The sequence below is a fragment of the Pituophis catenifer genome, unplaced genomic scaffold (assembly GCF_029215685.1).
Source record: "Pituophis catenifer annectens isolate HBS135680 unplaced genomic scaffold, rPitCat1.0.hap2 SCAF_2, whole genome shotgun sequence".
Lineage (NCBI taxonomy): Eukaryota > Metazoa > Chordata > Lepidosauria > Squamata > Colubridae > Pituophis > Pituophis catenifer.
In genome coordinates, this window is record NW_027256882.1 from 160,738,687 (window position 1) to 160,758,046 (window position 19,360).

Below are 19,360 nucleotides of genomic sequence, written 5' to 3' on the forward strand. Positions count from 1 at the left end.
CACTTTAGCTATTTGTGAACAGTTGTAGTTGATACTGCTTTAAATGGCAGGGCTTAATTCATAGAACAAGCCAGGGGTGGGTTCTAAATTTTTTTACTACCGGTTCTGCGAGCGTAGCTTATTTTGTGGGTGTGGCTTGGAGGTCATGTGACTAGGTGGGCGTGGCTAGCTGGTCAGAGTCATTTCTGGAAGGTCCTCACACTTACGACCAGTCCTCGCACTTACGACCCGACTCATTTGTTTGCTTTTAACACTGATCAGCTGTAGGACGGCCCTTTGAAGCCCCGCGGCAAGAGTTTAAACAGTTTTTTCCCCTCTAGCCATCAGCTGGGACTCAGGAGGCAGCAATAGATTGGGGGTGGGACCAAATAAAAGGTAAGAATAACGTGGGGGGTGGGGTGTTGGGAGGGCAGGGGGGAGAACCGGTTCAGTGACGTCATATCGTCACCGCTACCGGCTTGGCCGAACCAGACCGAACCGGGAGGAGCCCACCACTGGAACAAGCTTATTTTGCTGTAGCAATGTTTCCCCTCATCCAGGGACTGAGGAATTGTAATTCTGAAGAGAGGAAATAGATTTAGTTTTGAAATTTACAGCTATGCTGGCCTGGTTAGAATTTGCGTACTTAGCCCTAACCCTAACCCTAACCCTAACCCTAACCCTAACTCTAACCCATGAGCTATTTCTGAATCAAATGTGCTCCTTTAGCTGGCTGGTAGTTAACACAATCTTCCCTACGTACTGCAACTCACAGTACCTAAGATATCATCCCCTGTGTAAGGGGAAGGGCTCTTTTCAATCCAAGTTGTCATGGAGGGACAACTGTTTCAGGCAGAAAGGTCACAGCTACAGAAATAGATTGATATCTGTCTTCCGTGGGCTGCTTCACCTCACCTTTAAAAAGTTCTCCCCCATTCCAGCAGTTATAGTTATAGTTAAAAAACAAACCTTGAATAGCATGAGAAGTTTTTATATTTTTTTTTTATAAAAGGAGTTTTCAGTACTACTCATGATACACATTTCGCTTGCAAATTTGAATGAAATACAGGTAGTCCTTGACTTACAACCATTCATTTAGTGCAGTGGTGGGTTTCAAAAATTTTTACTACCGGTTCTGTAGGTGTGGCTTGGTGGGCATGGTGTGGCTTGGTGGGTGTGGCTTGGTGGGCGTGGCAGGGGAGGGATACTGCAAAATCCCCATTTCCTTCCGATCAGCTGGGACTCGGGAGGCAGAGAATAGATGGGGGCGGAGCCAGTCAGAATTTTTACTACCGGTTCTCCAAACTACTCAAAATTTCGGCTACCAGTTCTCCAGAACTGGTCAGAACCTGCTGAAACCCACCTCTGATTTAGTGACAGTTCAAAGTTACAATGGCGGGGGAGGGGGAAAATGACTGATGGGTTTTCGCATTTACGACCGCTGCAGCATCCCTGTGGTCACGTGATCAAAATTTGGCCATTTGGCAACTGGCATCTATTTATGACAGTTGTACTGTCCCAGGGTCATGTGATCACCATTTGTAACCTTCCCAGCCAGTTTCTGAGAAGCAAAGGCAATGGGGGAAGCCAGATACGACTGCATGATGATAGTCAAATCTGGCCTTAGGTTCTGCCTCGGTTTAACTTCCCAATAAGCAACCGAGTTGGAAGATAATTTAAAAGCCGTTTATTGGGGTACCCTGATAAAGTGGGATCTCGCTATGAAAAAGGAGAGAGAACCTTGAGCCCCAGGTTACATTCCTTTTTATAATTAATACAACAAAGAAAAATGAAAGAGGAAAGTTGGTTGGACAAGATAAGAGTAACCCCTCCTTGCACAGTAAATCAACCACAAAGCTTGTTTGAATTTAGATAACCAGATGTCAAGTTGACACTTAGAAACGTTTTCTTACCAGAAGATACTATCCAGACATCCTTCTGTAAATTATGTTTTCAGTTTTATGAAAGTTAAAAGCTATCTAATCAATCCATACAACCCTAGGATAAAAGTTTTCCTACATTACAATCTGTAATGAGCCTGAACATAGAAAATAAGTCAAATTAATACACAACATAATTGTGTTAGTTAACAAATTACAAAATCCATGTCATGTGCCCCTCAATGATCACTTAACAACTGCAGTGTTTCACTTAATGACTTGTGGCAAAAAAAAGTTGTAAAATGGGTACAATTCAGTTAACAACAGTCTTGCTTATCAAGATATAGTTTGGACTTAATTTTGTTCGTATGTGAAAGACTACCTGTACTTAATAATCTGGAAGTCACAGTGCAGTGCTATGGGCACCACAAAATCTGTCAAGTCTTAGATTAAAGCCACAATCTCCCTGAATTCTTAGATTAGAATTAATTCCAAACAATTACAATGGCTAAAAATCTCACAAAATCATTACATCTTCTAGGATAGGTGATGGAACCCGAATCTGAAAAGGTTGTCTCCTGTCAGTGAAATGACCACTCATACTTTCTATTCAGGGCCAGCCTATTCTCAGAGAATGAAGAAGCAACCTTAGGCAATCAATGCTGGGATATAGCGAGGTCTTAAGAAGATAGCATTCTGTATGCCACACGGTTTGCCTTAACCAGAAGCAAATTTCCTAGTACCTTCCAGATGTTTTGGGCTACAAGTCTCACAATAATTTGCCATTAACCATAGTAGCTGAGGTTAATAGACATTGGAATCTGAAACATCTGGAGTTTGTTTACTGCTGCCCTAAATTAATTTCTTTTGAGATATCTCCACTCTGCATGCATGGAGACCTCTAGATGTATGCAGACTCATATGAATTCCCCCCCCCCCTTCAAAAAGAGGAAAAATTGTGGAATAATTTACAGATGTGACCTGTCTGTGTTTTTCAAACTTCTTCAGGTCACAGAAATTATTCCTTCCCTCCCACCACCACCCCTAAATAAAACCTAGAGCTATTAATCATGAGGCATGGATCTAGTGACTGAAAATTGGCTGTGTCCAAGTGAATCCGTTTTTTTGTTGCCTAGTCTCTCGTGGAAGCCCATCAATTGCTTGCAGAATCCTAGGTTATGTGAAACACACACTTTGGAAAACTCTGGTTTACATCATAGTTTATCTTCTCTTTGCCAAACAAAGCATTTTAGTGGGATAATCTGGAGGTGTTGGGAGCCATGGGCTGAAGTGTCTGGTACAGGAGGACATGCACATTCACTCCTCCACCCTACAGATCAGACTTTCAGCCCAGTAACTGTCTGCCTGTGTGTTTCAGGCAGCTGTTCTTTTTCTCAGCTTGCTTACGATGGTCTGGGAAAGACTCAAATTATTCATAGATGGAAGAATCTGGAAATTACAGCCCACTTGAAATCCTGGCAGTTCTAATGAAAAGGCTACCCCGTGTTTAGCTTGCATTGAAAACAAGCTCTTCTCTCTTGCAAGAGAAATTCTGCGGACCCAACCAGACTTGATGGGAGCAGCCATGTCTGCCATTCAGTTGTCTGGCTCATTCATGTAAAAAGAAAAGATGGTAGAAGTGTGTCTGGTTTTCTTTCCAAAGGAGGGTGTGGGTGAGGGGAGCTCATTTATCACCCCAACTCTTATGAATCAGCCAGGCTAGGAGCAAAGTGTCTTGGGCAACTGCACGTAAGGAAAAGAAAGGTCTCAAACCTCTTACCATGCACTCCCTTTTAATTTAAAATTGGATATCTCCTCTCCAGCTTATGGATAAACAAGCATGACAGTATATAAAATCAGTGTCATTTAACTCCCTGCAGCACTAATTGTGGGAATCAAGAAATAAAAGTTTCAGAAACAAAAGAAATAGCCAGTTTGCTCCTAGTGGTTAAGACACTAAGCTAGAAAACAGGAGACTGTGAGTTCTAGTCCCGCCATAGAGGGGGACTGAGGTGGCTGGGAGAGTAAAGTAAAGTAACTGGGAGACGATCATTCTCTCTCAGTCCAATTCACCTCGCAGGATTGTTGTTATGGGGAAAATAGGAAGAGGAAGGAGTAGTAGTAGTAGTAGTAGTGCCTTGAGTTATTTATAAAAAAATAATAAAGGCAGAATTACAATAAATAAATGCTTGGCTTGATGTAAAGTTCTCAAATCTTTAATAATCTCTCTGTTTGGGGAGAGTTTGGAGCCAGTATCATTCTCCCATTCCCAGACCTATTCTGAGTGTGGAATAAAGGCAGTCTGAAGGGAACTGCCTGGTACTGATCTTTCCCACTTGCTTTTCTTCCCCCTTACAGTTCGCCAATTGGGCAGATGCCGTCATCTTTGTCTTCAGTCTGGAGAACGAGGCCAGTTTCCAAGAGCTGACTCAGTTCTACGGGCTCCTCACCAACTACCGTGCCGTTTCCGACATGGCTCTTGCCCTGGTGGGCACTCAGGGTGAGTGGGGAGAGGAAGTGCGCTCTAAGGGCTCCAGAAGATGTTGAAGTGAAGGGAGCATAGCAGGGCCCTAAGGCCTACTGGGAGTTGTTTAAATGAAACAGAGTCAAATCTCCAAGTAGAGAGATTCTGTGGCCTATGTCTTGCCCTTTATTCATTACTAAGTCAATTGTTCATCCTTTGGCTCTTTACTGACTGTTTGGGTACCAAAAAGAGTGGATGATTTTTCCATCCATTCATCATTTTTATGGAAGAGCTATGGAGTTCTGATCTGCATGAAGAGCAGTGAAAATGGATCCAAGATGCTACCTGGAATTAATGCAAACTATTTATATAAATATAAATAATAATATATTTATTACAATTAAATATGTGTATCTATATATGTGTATGTATATGTACACACACATCTATATAAAATATATTGCATATAAATATATATATGCAAAGTATACATTTATATTGATACAATTTATAACATTTTATAAAATTATATATATATTTTATATATTTTATAAAATGTTATAAATTGTATCAATATAAATGTATACTTTACACACACACACATATATATATTTATATGCAATATATTTATTATAATTAAAATGTAAAAAATAAAGTAAAAAGATAGGGCAAGAGATTGGACAATATTAGCATGGAAAATGAAGGCATCCTTCACTCACATAATGAACTGGATGTGTAGCTGAGCTTCACTGAATGAGTCATTAGAGTAAAGCACTCTTGCAGTGCTCTGTTTGCATAGCTTGTTCACGATTGGCATCATTCACTCTTTCCTGGAGTGGCACAGATCGTCTTCTGCCAGGGTCCCCCAGAATGATGAAGCTGCTCTCCAGCGTTATTTAAATATCCTTTTCTTAATTAATCAATTTACAGTTGTATTTAAAAAGACTCAACTAATTGAAATTCTATGTTCTCAGATATTTTCATATATATTCTTAAATTATACGATAGTTTCCACTTGTGCTAATTATGGATAGCTCTGTCCTGCAAAGCGTATTTGATCACTGGAAATCCTTGTGCAGTTTACGAGGTTTTATTAGGCGATTGCTCTACAATCCACTCATAAAAAGAAGCGATCTACCTCCATTTCCTGAATATTAGTGCAATAATAGCATACTGCATGTAGATCCCTGACTGTTCTGTAGTGGGATTAGAGACCTCATTTTGATCTAGGAATTCCATTTAGCATTCAGGACATCTGCAGCTACTTAACAATGACCCAGTGCCCTAGTATTTTCCAGACACTGAAGTGGGTTTGGTAATGCCTTGTAAAGGCTTTGACTTGGATCCCTTCCAAAGAAGCCAGTATGATCCTTCAAGGCAGACTGCATAGAAGCAAAATTAAGTCCAAACAGGTTTATTATTTCTAGGTCACACGTCCACCTTTGCCAAAGTGCGGCTGACAAGAGCTGGACTGGAGTAAGGAGGCACACTGAGTTCAGGAACCAAGAGGGAAGCGGAGAGCAGTAGAACAATAGCACAGCGAAATACTTTGAAAACTCATAGCAGGGATGGGCCAGCAGATAAAATATGTGTCTCATTCATGCAAAGAAAATGTATACTTCCCTTATTTTTTTCTGGTTTTAGGGTAGCCTTAGCTACACGTATTTTAAAAGCTTACAGAATGAGAATTAATGCAAGAATATGTTTTGTTTGAACAAAGTCAACGCAGCCTGACTGTTCATAAAGCAGAGAAATCATTTTTATCGCACACTCTGCAAGATCGTTTGAAGAAACCTCTGTTGATTACGCCACGTTTCTTTCCACCTGAAACACGGAGGGGGAATTATTTTTATTTTATTTTTTCCATTCAGACAAAATCAGTGCCAGCAATCCACGTGTGATTGAAGATTCCCGAGCCCGGGCTTTATGTACAGAAATGCGCCGTTGCCTCTACTATGAAACCTGTGCCACTTATGGGCTGAATGTTGATCGGGTCTTCAGTGAAGGTGAATATCTACCTAGAATCTATTCTGAGTAGGCAGAAGAGAGGGAAGCCAGGTTGTATGTCATGCCAATAAAAACAGGTGTGCGTGAAAACAAACATTCTCCCCAACAGATAAACTCTGCAAGTAGAAATGCCAAGGGGAATGTATTTTTGATATTTTACTCTAGATATGATAGGTTCCTATTATCTGCTGCAGAAGTGATAAATCATATTAGCAAGGCACACACATTCAATAGTACTTGCACACTTTTCTACCGGTGTTTAAAGTTGTGTCATCCGTTAGTTTACATTTGTATGATGGATTTCTGAGGTCACTTTCCCCCCCTCACCTCCCCACCCCAAAAAAGTATGCTTATTTTGTTGTTTCCAAGGAGTCGCTTCTTACCATTCTGAGCAAGAGAAAAGTTCAATACACATGATACAACTAGACTGTGAGAGAGTGAACCTGACCTAGAGCTACTCCTTCTCTTCTTGTGTTGAGTTCGCACTCTATCCGCCCCCTGAGACCTATCACTTTCAACAACCAAAGGCAAAGGGAGGGCTTGTGGAGGAGTTCAACATTTTCAGAGGAAATGCTCGTGTCATAAAATATTGAGGCAAACTGCTAATACTGGACATGCGGGGGCTTCAGACTGAGAGTTACAGAGATAAGACACTGTGGGGATAAATTACTGGCCTGCCTACGGTTTCATTCCTGTAATAGCTATTCTGCTGTTTCCTTTTTTTTGTATATAGTAAAGTTTTTTTTATTTTTTGAACACACAAACAAACATACAATACATCTTTTCTGAACAAAATATATGGCCCGGTCCTAAATTTGTACAGCTTTTTGTTCATCTTTAACACAATTTTATACATTCAATTTTTCTCATAGCATTTATTCTCTCTGATTTTAAGAAACTAATATTGCCCTTTATCTTAAATTCTCATCCTATTATAGTTCAATTTTTCTTTTCCCTCCTTAAAATTTGAACCCCTAAATTTAAATTCATATAACATAATACAAACCCTAATTATTTCCTTAAATTCTATTATTCTAATCACCAATGATTCTTTTATCAATTATTCCAAACAATCAAAATACTGGTAGAAACCAATTAACTATATATACTTCTTATTTCTAGATCTTATTTTCAATTTTTAAACATCCCTACATTTTACCATTTCTTCATATTGACTTAAATAATTCATTATTGCGATTCTATTACTTCATCAATTATTTATATTCTTATCTCTTATTTTACAAGTGATCCATTTATAGCAATTTCACTAATTAGTTAAACATATTCCATGACAAATCAATTAAATATCAATCTTACTCCAAAATCCTTAAATTTAAACTCATACAACATAATACATTTCTTAATTGTTTTCATAGAATTTCTTGTTTCAATCTCAAATAATTTTTTTCTTTATCTAATATTCCAAATAATACCCTTCAACATTTTTATAAAAACCAGTTACTTATATCTAATTAATTCATAATCCAATATCATTTCAACTTTCTGTTCTTATTTAGTTAAATTCTAAATATCTCATTAAGCATATTCCAATTATTACAGTCCCCTTCATTAATTAAACATATTCCAATTGTTAAATTTCATACATCCATATAGTTTAAGATCACTTCATTGAAAATACAATTTCATCTTTTTTCTAATATTCATTTCATTTACCCCATATTCCTTTTCCATTTCTTTCTCCCTTTCTATCTTATATATTTTATTTTATTTTTATTTTTTCTTCTTTTCTTTTGTATTTTAAAATCCTGTACTCTCTTTTCCCTTTTTCTTATCTTTCCACTGTTAATCCCAGTATAATCATTTTGTTTTTTAAAGTCATAGACTCTTCTATTTTGCTGTATCTTTCCCATTCTTTTCTATCCCTTTCCCCTTTTTCTTATGTTCTCACTGATAATCCCAGTATAATCATTTGAGTTTTTTATATTCTTTCTATTCCACCCTCTTTTCTTTCTTTGTTTCTTTTCCCTTTTTCTATTTCTTCCATTGTTAATCCCAATGTAACTTTTAAAGTTCTCCTTTTTATTATTACTACCCACATAGTCATTTAACTTTCCGTAGTCAATCTCCTTGTCTTTGTCTTCTTTTTTATTGTCAGTCTCTTTTTCTTGCTTCTCGTTAGTTATTTCTTTGTCAGCTTGAATGAGTCCTAAATCAATTTTTTGGTCATCAAGTTTCAATTTTCCATTCAATATTGTGGTCATTTCCCTTATTTCCATTTTCAATGATAAGTACATCGTTTTCATCATTTCCTTAAGTTCCTGCACCATTTTGTTCTTTCTAGGTTGATATTATTCCAATTGAAGTTACGTTGTAATCCTTTTTCCCCCCTCAAAGCCAAAACACTTGTGAACAAACAAAGCCTCCTTAAAAATTCTCAGATGCTGTTGTCCCATTCAAAGTCCAAAACAAATTCTTTTTTCCAAAACAAAGATTCAGGATTGCAGTAATTTTTTTCTCCTGAAGATAGCTCTCTACAATCCACTATTACAATCAACAAGCTTGAAAAATATCCATTTTGTTTACAAGTCTGCTATAAACATTTATTTAACTTTTCTTTTTCTTCTGTTTCACCTTTATATATACCAAATCACTTTAAAATTCAGTCCAGATTTACACAGTCCAAGTTCCAGGTTACATTCCAGATTAATTTCAATTTAGAATCATTGGCCGGTCCTTCATTCTTTAATCTTCCTCCCTTTAAAACTCCCAAATTGAAGAAAGATCTTTTTGGGTTCTTAATTCTTCTAATTTTTTTTGAGTTCCCCAAATACTTAAATCCAAAAAACATTTTTTTTTCTAATCAGGTTTTGTCACTTTATAACTTCCGCCTTCTTCTTCTTCTTCCATCTTTTCCCACGCCTATTAGCTGCTGTTATAGCACCGGGACATTTACAATTATTATTTTTTTTTTAATTTTTCGTTCTGCCTATGAGTTAGATATCACTCACCTGGCATCAAAATTCCATTCAATTCTCCACTCCTGCACAGTGCTTGGTCCGGTTGCCCCATCTTACTGGCGGTTGTAATGACCGCTGCCCCCCACTGCAGAGACAAAGAGAATTTAAAAATGTCTATAAAGTCCAAGAACAATCAGCTTGGTATTATAAAGCAGTGGCCCCCAACCTTTTGGGCACCAGGGACCGGTTCTGTGGAGAGAGGTTTTTCCACGGATCAGAGGGGCCGTGGTTTCACGTGCTGCCTGCATCCGCAGATGGGGCTTTGCTTGATTGGCACAGCCCAGTTTCTGGCATGCCGCGGCCCAGTGCCAGTCCATGGACCGAGGATTGAGGACTCCTGTTGTAAAGGATATGAGAGTTGCATATTTATAGTACAACCCAGGATTGGAGGGAAGAACATCTTCAGAATGTGTCTATGTGAGTGAGGCTAATCACACTGTGTTTTATTTTAACCTGATCATTATCTTCCCATCAGGGACTTTTCACAGAAAGACACATATGAGCCATCCCACGCATATGACTATGTTCTCACATACTTCCCTCTAGTACAAGATCACAACACATTGAAGTGATAATTGCTGGATGGGTTCACAGAGTGAGTGGGTGGAGTATCAAAAATGTGTTCAGTTTGTGACCTGGTCCTTAAGGGGAGAACAAATTATGGGTTGGACAGAAGCTCAATTCTCTTATGACAGATCTCTGCATTGCTTTTGGATGGGGCAGTTGGAAAGCCTTAGCCACCATTTGACTTTCCTACCTGTCTCTCCCTTCCTATTCCAGTTGCCCAGAAGATTGTGAACATGAAGAAACAACAGCAGCTGCTTGCATCCTGCAAATCTTTGCCCAGCACACCCAGCCATTCAGCAGTTTCTACACCGGTGGGTGGCATCTGCCCTGTACAAATATAGGCCATGTCTTTTTCTTCCTTTCAGGAATCATGTTTCTCCAGAAAGGTCCTTAGCATCTTGGAAGGAAGAAGCTGGCTTGGTGTAAAGACACTTGGTTCTCTTCTCAGAGATTTAAATCACTTCCATGTGGGGCCTGTGCAAAAGGTCCACAGATTGGAGAAAAGTCAGTGGTGGAATTTACCAGTTGTAACAACCAGTTCGCTTCGTGCACCCTCCAGAGGTGGACTTCCAGTAGGCCCATTTTTCGCCCTCCCCAGGCTCCAGAGGCTTTCCTCGACCTTCCGGGAGGGCGAAAACGGCCTCCCCAGGAACCGGAGGCCCTCCGGAGACTGGAAACAGGCCCATTTCTAGACTTCTGGTAAGCCTGTTTTTTGCCCTCCCAGAGCCCTCCTGCGCACCCTGCATTTACCTGGCATCCAAAACGGGCCGTGTGGAGACTTCTGGGAGGGGAGGGGTGGGTGGGGTCAGCCAATCCTTGGAACAACCAGTTTGGCAAACCAGATTAAAATTAACATCCGGTTTGCCCAAACTGGTGCGAACCGGCTGAATCCCATCCCTGCCTGTAGTACAATTGCAACACCAGCCCAGTTGTTCAATAAATTGGAATGGAGCATTGTGGCTTTGCAACAGACAGATTGTACGTGGACTGCAAAGGATTTGGATCATGTAATATAGCTATTCAGGTAAGTTTAAATATCCTTAAACTTAGCTGCCATAATACCAGTTGGGTAAAAGTTTGAACCAGAGATGCTGAATTGTTTAAAAAAAAACAATGAAAGATCTAAAAAAAAAAAATCTAAAATCAATTTTGGGATTAATGTAAAAAAATATATAAAATAAACAAAAACAAAAATCAAAATTGATATTTTGCAGTTCATGTGCCGTCCCATGGAAATCCTTCCTTAGATTGTCTGCTTGGCAGATGGGAAGAGTAACAGGGTTAACAAAGATTGTAGAGTTGATTATAAATCTGTGCAATACATAGAGATGTGAAGGCTTGGAGGAAAATAGAAGTGGGAGAAAAAAACACTGGCTTTTTTTTTTCCTCTTCAAGAGGCATGAATGAAAGGAAGATCAAAAAGTGGAGCAGTATTTTCCCCTTAACCTTTCCAGTTTTGTTTTTGGCTTGTTAGTTTGTTTGTTTGTTTTAAGGGGTGGATTGCATCTCTACCTTTATGTCATCATTGGAAGAACCCAACTGAAAGAGAGAGAACTCCCATAGAGACTTGTACAGCCATAGTTACCCAGAGATAGAAGACCAAAGAAGAAAAATAATGCCTTAAATTGCTTCCCTTTTCCCAAAAAGCTGGAATGGGCCTAACTTGCCCTGATCCTGTGCAAGGTCAAAGACAATCGTATTTCTTATGAGGACACTATTAAAACAGCCATAGTTTTCCATTTATATATTATTGTTAATATTATTATAAGGCTGCCTGTCAAACACTTGAGAAGGCAGGACATATTAAAAACACAATATAGTGTAACAGTAAAGAAGAGCCCAAACTAGCAGTTTCTGTGCAGTCCTGGCTTTTAGATCTTTGCCTTTGGTTCAGTGGCAATTCTATGAAAGCAGATGCCTTGGTTCTCCCTTTTTTCCCATGGGGCAAGGATAGCCTATTGCTGGGCTCCATGGGCCCCACAGCAGGGATGCTATTCAGCAGGTTCTGACCGGTTCTGGAGAACCGGTAGCAGAAATTTTGAGCAGTTCGGAGAACCTGGCAAATACCACCTCTGGCTGGCCCCAGAGTGGGATGGGAATGGAGTTTTTGCAATATCCTTCACCCAGGAGTGGGGAGGGAATAGGGATTTTGCAGTATCCTTCCCCTGGAGTGGGGTGGGAATGGGGATTTTGCAGTATTCTTCCCTTGGAGTGGGGTGGGAATGGGGATTTTGCAGTATCCTTCCCCAGCAGTGGGGAGGGAATGGGGATTTTGCAGTATCCTTCCCCTGGAGTGGGGAGGGAATGGAGATTTTGCAGTATCTTTCCCTTGCCACGCCCACCAAGCCACACCATGCCCACCAAGCTATGCCCACAGAACCGGTAGTAAAAAAAGAATTGGATTTCACCGCTGCCCCACAGCAAGAGGCAGGAACACTTCCAAAACATTAGTTTGAGGGCATGAAGGAATAACAAAAATGATGAGGATGGCAGGAAACGCTTGACTACATGCATTTCATGCAAATATTCTTGAGCTCAGACAGCAGACTGAAAATATTTTGGGAAGCAGCTCTATCTTTCTGAGACATCTGGATAATCCATGATCATACCGTAATTTGGCAAATTACGGATGAAAAATGAAAAATACTATACAGGTAGTCCTCAACTTGCAACAGTTCATTTAGTGGACTGTTCAAAAGTTACAACGACACTGAAAAAAGTGACTTGCGACTATTTTTCACAGTTGGAACCTTTGTAGCATCCTCAAGGTCACGTGATCAAAATTCAGATGCTTGGCAGCTGATTCATATTTATGACCGTTGCTGTGTCCCAGGGTCATGTGATCACCTTTTGTGACCTTTTGACGAGCAAAGTCAACGGGGAAGCCCGATTCACTTAACAACCGGTGTTACTAACTTATCAACAGCAGTGATTCACTTAACAACAAGGGCAAAACATGGGGTAAAACTCACTTAACAGATGTCTCACTTAACAACAGAAATTTTGGGCTCAATTGGGGTTGTAAGTCGAGGACTACCTGCGTTGCATTGCACTAGGTTACATTTGATTTACAGTTGATGTAACCTACTGGCTCAGTGGCCACCTGATGTAACCTATGTGGCTCAGTGGCTAAGACGCTGAGTTTGTTGATCAGAAAGGTCGGCAGTTCGGCGGTTCAAATCCCTAGTATAGTCTCCTGCATGAGCAGGGGGTTGGATTAGATGACCGCCAAGGTCCCTTACAACTCTGTTACTGTTAAGTTAAATCAAATTACTGATTACCTGAGCGAACAGTCATGAATATTCAAAACAAAGTAGAACTATGCATGAACACCTAGCAATCAAAGTGATCGCACTCATACTGGTGCTCTCCTCCTTCCCGTAGGCATAAGTCTTTCTGAATTCTTTTCTAGGCAAGTAATGGTGGCCATACAAGTGACTACTCTTCATCCCTTCCTTCCACGCCCAATATCAGCCATCGGGAGCTGCGCAGTGAGGCGTCAGCTATTATTGGCACACCCAGCTCCCTGCAACGTGGGACCAAACGCCGGACCAGCCTGTTCACTGTGAGTTTCTCCCAGAAGTCCATCAGAATGGAAGAATAAGGAGAGAAAGCCAAGAGCTGGATGACCTTAGTCAGGTCAAACAAGACACAGTCATTATAAGGGAATTTGGCCAGATTCCAGCTGTTCATTGATTTATCCAGGGTGAAGAAAAGCTGCTTTCCTCTCCTAATCATTTAGAGCAGGGCTTTGGGATGGATCTGTCTCTGCCTGCATTCTTGTAGACAGCAGCTTCCAATCTTGATAGCTCTTTTCTGGATTCTCTGGTCTCCTGACCCGCTTTTCAAAGATGATCTAATGACAGACAAGCCCAGTAGTGGAGTTCTCATGGCAAAGTCAATTGTAAACATGCTCAGCTTGACCATTTATCATTTTGGTAAGGTTTGTGTGGAGTCTAGAGCAGGGGTATCAAACTCAAGGCCCGGGGGCTGGATGTGGCCCATGGGGTGCTTAGATCTGGCCTGCGGGGCCACCCTGAAAACAGTGATGGACTGGCCCATAGTGCCTCTGCCATCGAAAAAGGAGCTTGGGAGGGCTGCGTGTGATCCTTCCGAGCTCTGTTTTTGCTGGCAGAGGGTTGCAGGAGGTCATCACAGCCTAAAACAGAGCTCGCGAGGGCCACAGGCGGCACTTTCAAGCTCCATTTTTGCTGGCAGAGGGTTGCAAGGAGGCCGTCGCAGCCAAAATGGAGTTTGGGAGCCCGTTTTCACTGGAAGAGCACTTGGGCCACCACAGGGGCCACCACCCCGCCCCCAACATGAGTGACGTCAAGCTGGCCATGCCCATCCTGGCCACACCCACTCCAGCCCCCCAAGGTCAAGCACAACCATGATGCTGCCCTCAATGAAATCGAATTTGACACCCCTGGTCTAGAGTATTGTACAAGCCCAGCCTGTTTGGCTACTTTATTGTTCAGTGCATAGCACGCACCCTGGAAAAATGGTTAATTAAGTAATCAAGTATGGTGTGAAGTTGTCTCCATCATTCCCTGGTACCCAAAATGCTTGAAGCCTCTTTCTTTAATATCTGTTAGCCTGTTCCTAGCTTGGTGCCTTTTGTTGGAGGTCAGATTCCTGTATCAGAATCTGTGACGCTTATTATTCAGTCAAAGCAGTACCTATTTTAAAAAAAAATGTTCCTGGAAGACGTGGCATTTCTCAGATTCTTCTCAGGAGGTCTCAAGAAAGAGATAAATAATGCTGAAGAATTTTAAAAAAATCTTTTTACTGATATGGCAACTTGCTCATTACTATAAATCTCTCTCACTGCAATGCATGTCTATTGAAGAGTGTTGGGTATATTTCGGGCAATTCACGTAAGTCAGTGGTAGAGAAGTAAGTATTATCCCCAAAGCATGAGGGGGGGATGTTTATCAAAGGAAGTTTCTGTAAAAACAATTCATAAGTTTGCGCTCTAAAAGATATCCTAAGGTTACAGCCATTACACACCTAGGATTAAGTCTTGCTGAATCCCATTGAAAAGAAAAACAGACTTCAATATAACCTACACACTGTGATCTCAGAAGCAGGCAACACATGCACCATTTTCAATTCCCATTGTTCCCTTCACTTTCAAGTGCATCTGGTGGTGAGAGGTAGTGAGACTTGTTCCAGATCCAACATCTTCTAGAGAATCACATATCCCTGGTTTATAAAAATTTCTGAGTTCAGATGATGCTGTTTTTAAGCTAGGGAAAATCAACCTGGTGCCCTCCTTTGGCTAAGGGCTAATGTAAGCCAAAGTTCAAAAAAATCTATATTGTATTACAATGTGTACCCCCTTTTTAAAGTGCTTCAGTTTGAATTATTTTTATAGAAATGTCTCCTGATAAAGGGTACCAACAAGGCATTTTGGGCACTGTATTGATTTGTGCAGTGATGGCTTGTCTGGTAAATCATGGTTAAATAAAGCCATAGCTCAGTGCAGTTCATAAATGAGGGGTCCTTGGTGCTCTCTGTTAAGGATATTGTTGTTGTGTTACCAACCAGCAGAGTGTAGAGCACAGAGAAATGTTGCTGAGAGCAATGAATAAGAGATGTGCAAACTGGTTTATCAAAAGTTTACTTTATAGTGAAAAAACAATCTCATAGTCTTTAAATCAATCCAAGTCTTTGCCAGTTAAATCAGTCAGTGATACAAAATCTTCTTACCACACAAACAGTAGTTGGTTAGAATAACAAACTCACTCTGGTTCACAAACCACGATGGTAGCAGATCCATCCAACTGATGATAGCACAATGGTTGCAACTCCACACACAATGGTAGCTTATCATCAACTGAATACTTTGCAGTACCTTTCTTAAATACGTTCACCACCAGTGATTATATAATTACAGCATGACTCAGCATTACAATGAATCAGCAGTAAAACTTTAAAGTCACACAATACATATTCATATTAAAGTCACACATATATTGCCTGGACAACTTGTTAGGCTCAAACCATATCCTAACACTCTCTGAGCTTACTTGTTTTCTTGCAGACATTTAATTACTCTAACTAGGTAACATCATCAGTGCTAGTAAGGAGTGCTGTTTGCTGTCAGTTTATATTCTGATGTCTTGCCTGTCTGGGTGGGGGGGGGTTGATTCTTTGGTTGGGCTGTTTACTGATGGCTCTTTGGCAGTTTCTTGATTGGGTTATTGCTTACTTACCGGTAATTGTTGGTCTGAAGTTGACCTTGGAGTTAATTTATGCTGATCAGGTTGCTGATTACTGGTGGAGAGGTGCTGGAGTCTTTTTGATCTCTTTTGGGCAGTTCATAAAGTCAGCTGAGATATTTGAATTGTCTCCTTGTAGAATCGCAGAGGGAGTGATACAGAGAAGAGGAGCCTGGATAGCCGAGGTGACAACACAGGCAGTGGGAGAGCTATACCCATCAAACAGGTAAACCTTCCAGTTTGGCTTGAGCTCTATTTTGTCAGTCCTCTTAATCCTTTGCCATAGCAAGGGAAGGCACAGGGCATTCTTCATGAAGTCTGAAATGCTACCCAAAGATGGCTTCATTTTCCCCAGCTTTGGAGGATTTGATTTGATTTTTCTTGCCTTCAGTTGTGTCTTTCCTCCTGTCCCTCCAGTCAAAGCCATTTCCTAAAACATCTCAGTTTCTAACTTTGCTTCAGCTTTTCAAATATTGTCGCGGCTTTCGTTCCTTCTTTAGCTATTTTTAATTTACGTTGTTTTGGCTTGGTTTTCACCTTACTGTTTTCTCGTACTATGTACACTGTTCCCAGCCGCTTTGATTTTAGGGTAAAGAAAACAAATGAAACTCTGGCTTGGCTAATGACCATTGTTGTCTCCTGGTAGAGCTTCTTGCTGAAACGAAGTGGGAATTCTCTGAACAAGGAGTGGAAGAAAAAATATGTCACTCTGTCCAGTAATGGTCTTCTCTTCTATCACCCCAGCATTAATGTAAGTTCCTTGTCAGTAGAACAGAGTGTGACGTGTGTCCCTAGATGATCTGATCTGATTCACAGAATAAGCAAATTGGTAGGATTTTGATAGGAACCCTCGGGAGGAAAAACACGGCCTTTGAAGTGAACTGGAAGATTTCAGCTACAGGAAGCATGTACTCTATCCATGCCCATTATTTTTCTGTCAGGAAGAGAGCTGCTAAAACCTTGAAATACAGCCTTTCCTCGGCGTAGCACTTTTTAGAAGTGTTGGGCTTCAGTTCCCATGAACTCTGGCTAGCCTATTTTTCCTTATTATAATTAAACTATATTCATCATGATGAAGGATCGGTGCTGTATTCCACAGTATTGATTCTCGTTGTACTCCATGGGAATTTGGGGATAGGTTTATCTAAGGCAAGCACTCTTTTAGAGGACATTGTGGCTCAGTGGCTAAGACCCTGAGCTTATCGATCGAAAGGTCGGCAGTTCAGTGGTTCAAATCCCTAGTGCCGCATAACCAAGTGAGTTCCCGTTACTTATCCCAGCTTCTGCCAACCTAGCAGTTCGAAAGCAGGTAAAAAATGCAAGTAGAAAAATAGGGATCACCTTTGGTGGGAAGGTAAGAGCTTTCCATGCACCTTTGGTGTTTAGTCATGCCGGCCACATGACCACGGAGACATCTTTGGACAGCACTGACTCTTCGGCTTTGAAATGGAGATAAGCACCGCCCCGTAGAGTCAGGAAGAACTAGCACATATGTGCAAGAGGAACCTTTACCTTTAACCTCAAAATATATTACTGTATGCTCCATTTCATGGATCCCTTAAGTCAAAACTGATTGAGGAATATAGTGAAAAATCTTTGATTTGTGAAATGTGCAAGATGTCATTCGGATTTTAACTCCTCTCCCCAGATCCACTTTCTTCCACCTACTTCATTTGATGCCAAAACCCATGGTAGCTGGGAATTGTGGAAGTTGTAATCAAATACATCCAAATGCACAGAGATAAGAAAGGATTGTTCTAGAGCTGGTCATTTTTTTGTGTGCACGATAATTGCCCTAAATGGTTGTGAATAGCATCTGACATGACCTGGACAGAAATACAGGTTTGAGACACCTTCTCAGGTGATCCATGGAATCAGGCTGGTTGTTCTGACCTAGACTCCCTTAAAATGCAGGAATTGTTTCCTGCAAAAGCCCACTCCCCGTTCGCTCCTCTCTTGTTTCCTATGGGAGGGGCCAATTACCTCCAAGGTGTGGCTTTACTCCCAAGTCGACCCTGCTTTCTGAGTGGTTCTTGTCTTCTGGTAGCTCTGCACATGTGCACACTGGGAACAGGCTCCAGCTGTTCCTCTGCCTCACTGCTGCCTCCCTCCCTCTCTGGCTCCGACACAGAGCCCTCGTCTGAGCTTTCCCCAGCCCCCAGGACTGGCCCATATTCCTCCCCAATCACCTCACTGTCCAACTCGGCTGCCAGCTCTGCTGGCCACCGGCAGGCCACAACACTGGTTAAGAATTCCAGAATAAGACCATTTCAAAGCCCATGTTTGGCTGATGTCCAGCTTCCTAAATTTTCTTCCTGCCTCTCCAGGATTATATCCATGGAACCCATGGGAAAGAAATGGATCTCCTTCGCACCACTGTAAAAGTACCTGGCAAACGCCCACCCAGAGCCATCTCTGCCTGTGGTGCCTCCTCAAGTATCAACGGCCTGGTGAAAGACATGAGCAGCGTTGGAGTTGGGGACAGCAGTAGTAAGTGAGCTGTGCTATCTCAGACAAAATAGACATAGGGAGAGAGGACCCAGCTGCTGTTTGGCATCACTACTGTGAGAAAGGCCTGCCAAGCTGAGTGGCAGGGCACTCTTATTGTGACAGTGAGAACTAAGACTCTGGTAAAACAGCCCAGGGAGGAATACTACAAGCTTTTTGCCAGCCAAGGTGTGTATATAATTACTATTTGCGAATTCACACTGTGATTCATTGCGATGCCTTCATTTACAGTTTTCTGTGTAAGAGTAAGGAGGGAGAGTTCCCTACACTATTCCTCCTCCTCCTTTTGCACTACAATGTGCCAACAGTCACACTTTTCTTTAACCTTACTTGGCGACAGCCCACAAGAATATGATAGGAAGAATTTATGAAGAACAACAGGTGGTGTTTTTAAATGAGGGTATCCTCAAGAGGGACGCAGTGGCTCAGTGGCTAAGATGCTGAGCTTGTCGATCGAAAGGTCGGCAGTTCAGCGGTTCGAATCCCTAGTGGCGCATAATGAAGTGAGCTCCCGTTACTTGTCCCAGCTTCTGCCAACCTAGCAGTTCGAAAGCACGTAAAAAATGCAAGTATAAAAAATAGGGACCACGTTTGGTAACAGCATTCCCTGCGCCTTGCTGGCCTCATGACCACGGAGACGTCTTTGGACAGCGCTGGCTCTTCGGCTTTGAAACGGAGATGAGCACTGCCCCCTAGAGTCAGGAACAACTAGCACATATGTGTGAGGGGAACCTTTACCTTTACCTTATCCTC

At 41.3% G+C, this 19,360-nt stretch overlaps 1 protein-coding gene across 1 annotated transcript in view; it reads left to right on the forward strand.

Moving 5' to 3' along the window:
• Positions 1-19,360, forward strand: part of AGAP2 (ArfGAP with GTPase domain, ankyrin repeat and PH domain 2) — a 181,018-nt gene that overhangs the window by 144,028 nt on the left and 17,630 nt on the right. The window contains exons 5-11 of the mRNA XM_070937911.1: positions 4,218-4,359; positions 6,195-6,329; positions 10,089-10,204; positions 13,288-13,440; positions 16,239-16,325; positions 16,746-16,850; positions 18,427-18,589. Coding sequence (XP_070794012.1) covers positions 4,218-4,359; positions 6,195-6,329; positions 10,089-10,204; positions 13,288-13,440; positions 16,239-16,325; positions 16,746-16,850; positions 18,427-18,589 — 901 coding nt within the window. The remainder of the gene's footprint in view (positions 1-4,217; positions 4,360-6,194; positions 6,330-10,088; positions 10,205-13,287; positions 13,441-16,238; positions 16,326-16,745; positions 16,851-18,426; positions 18,590-19,360) is intronic.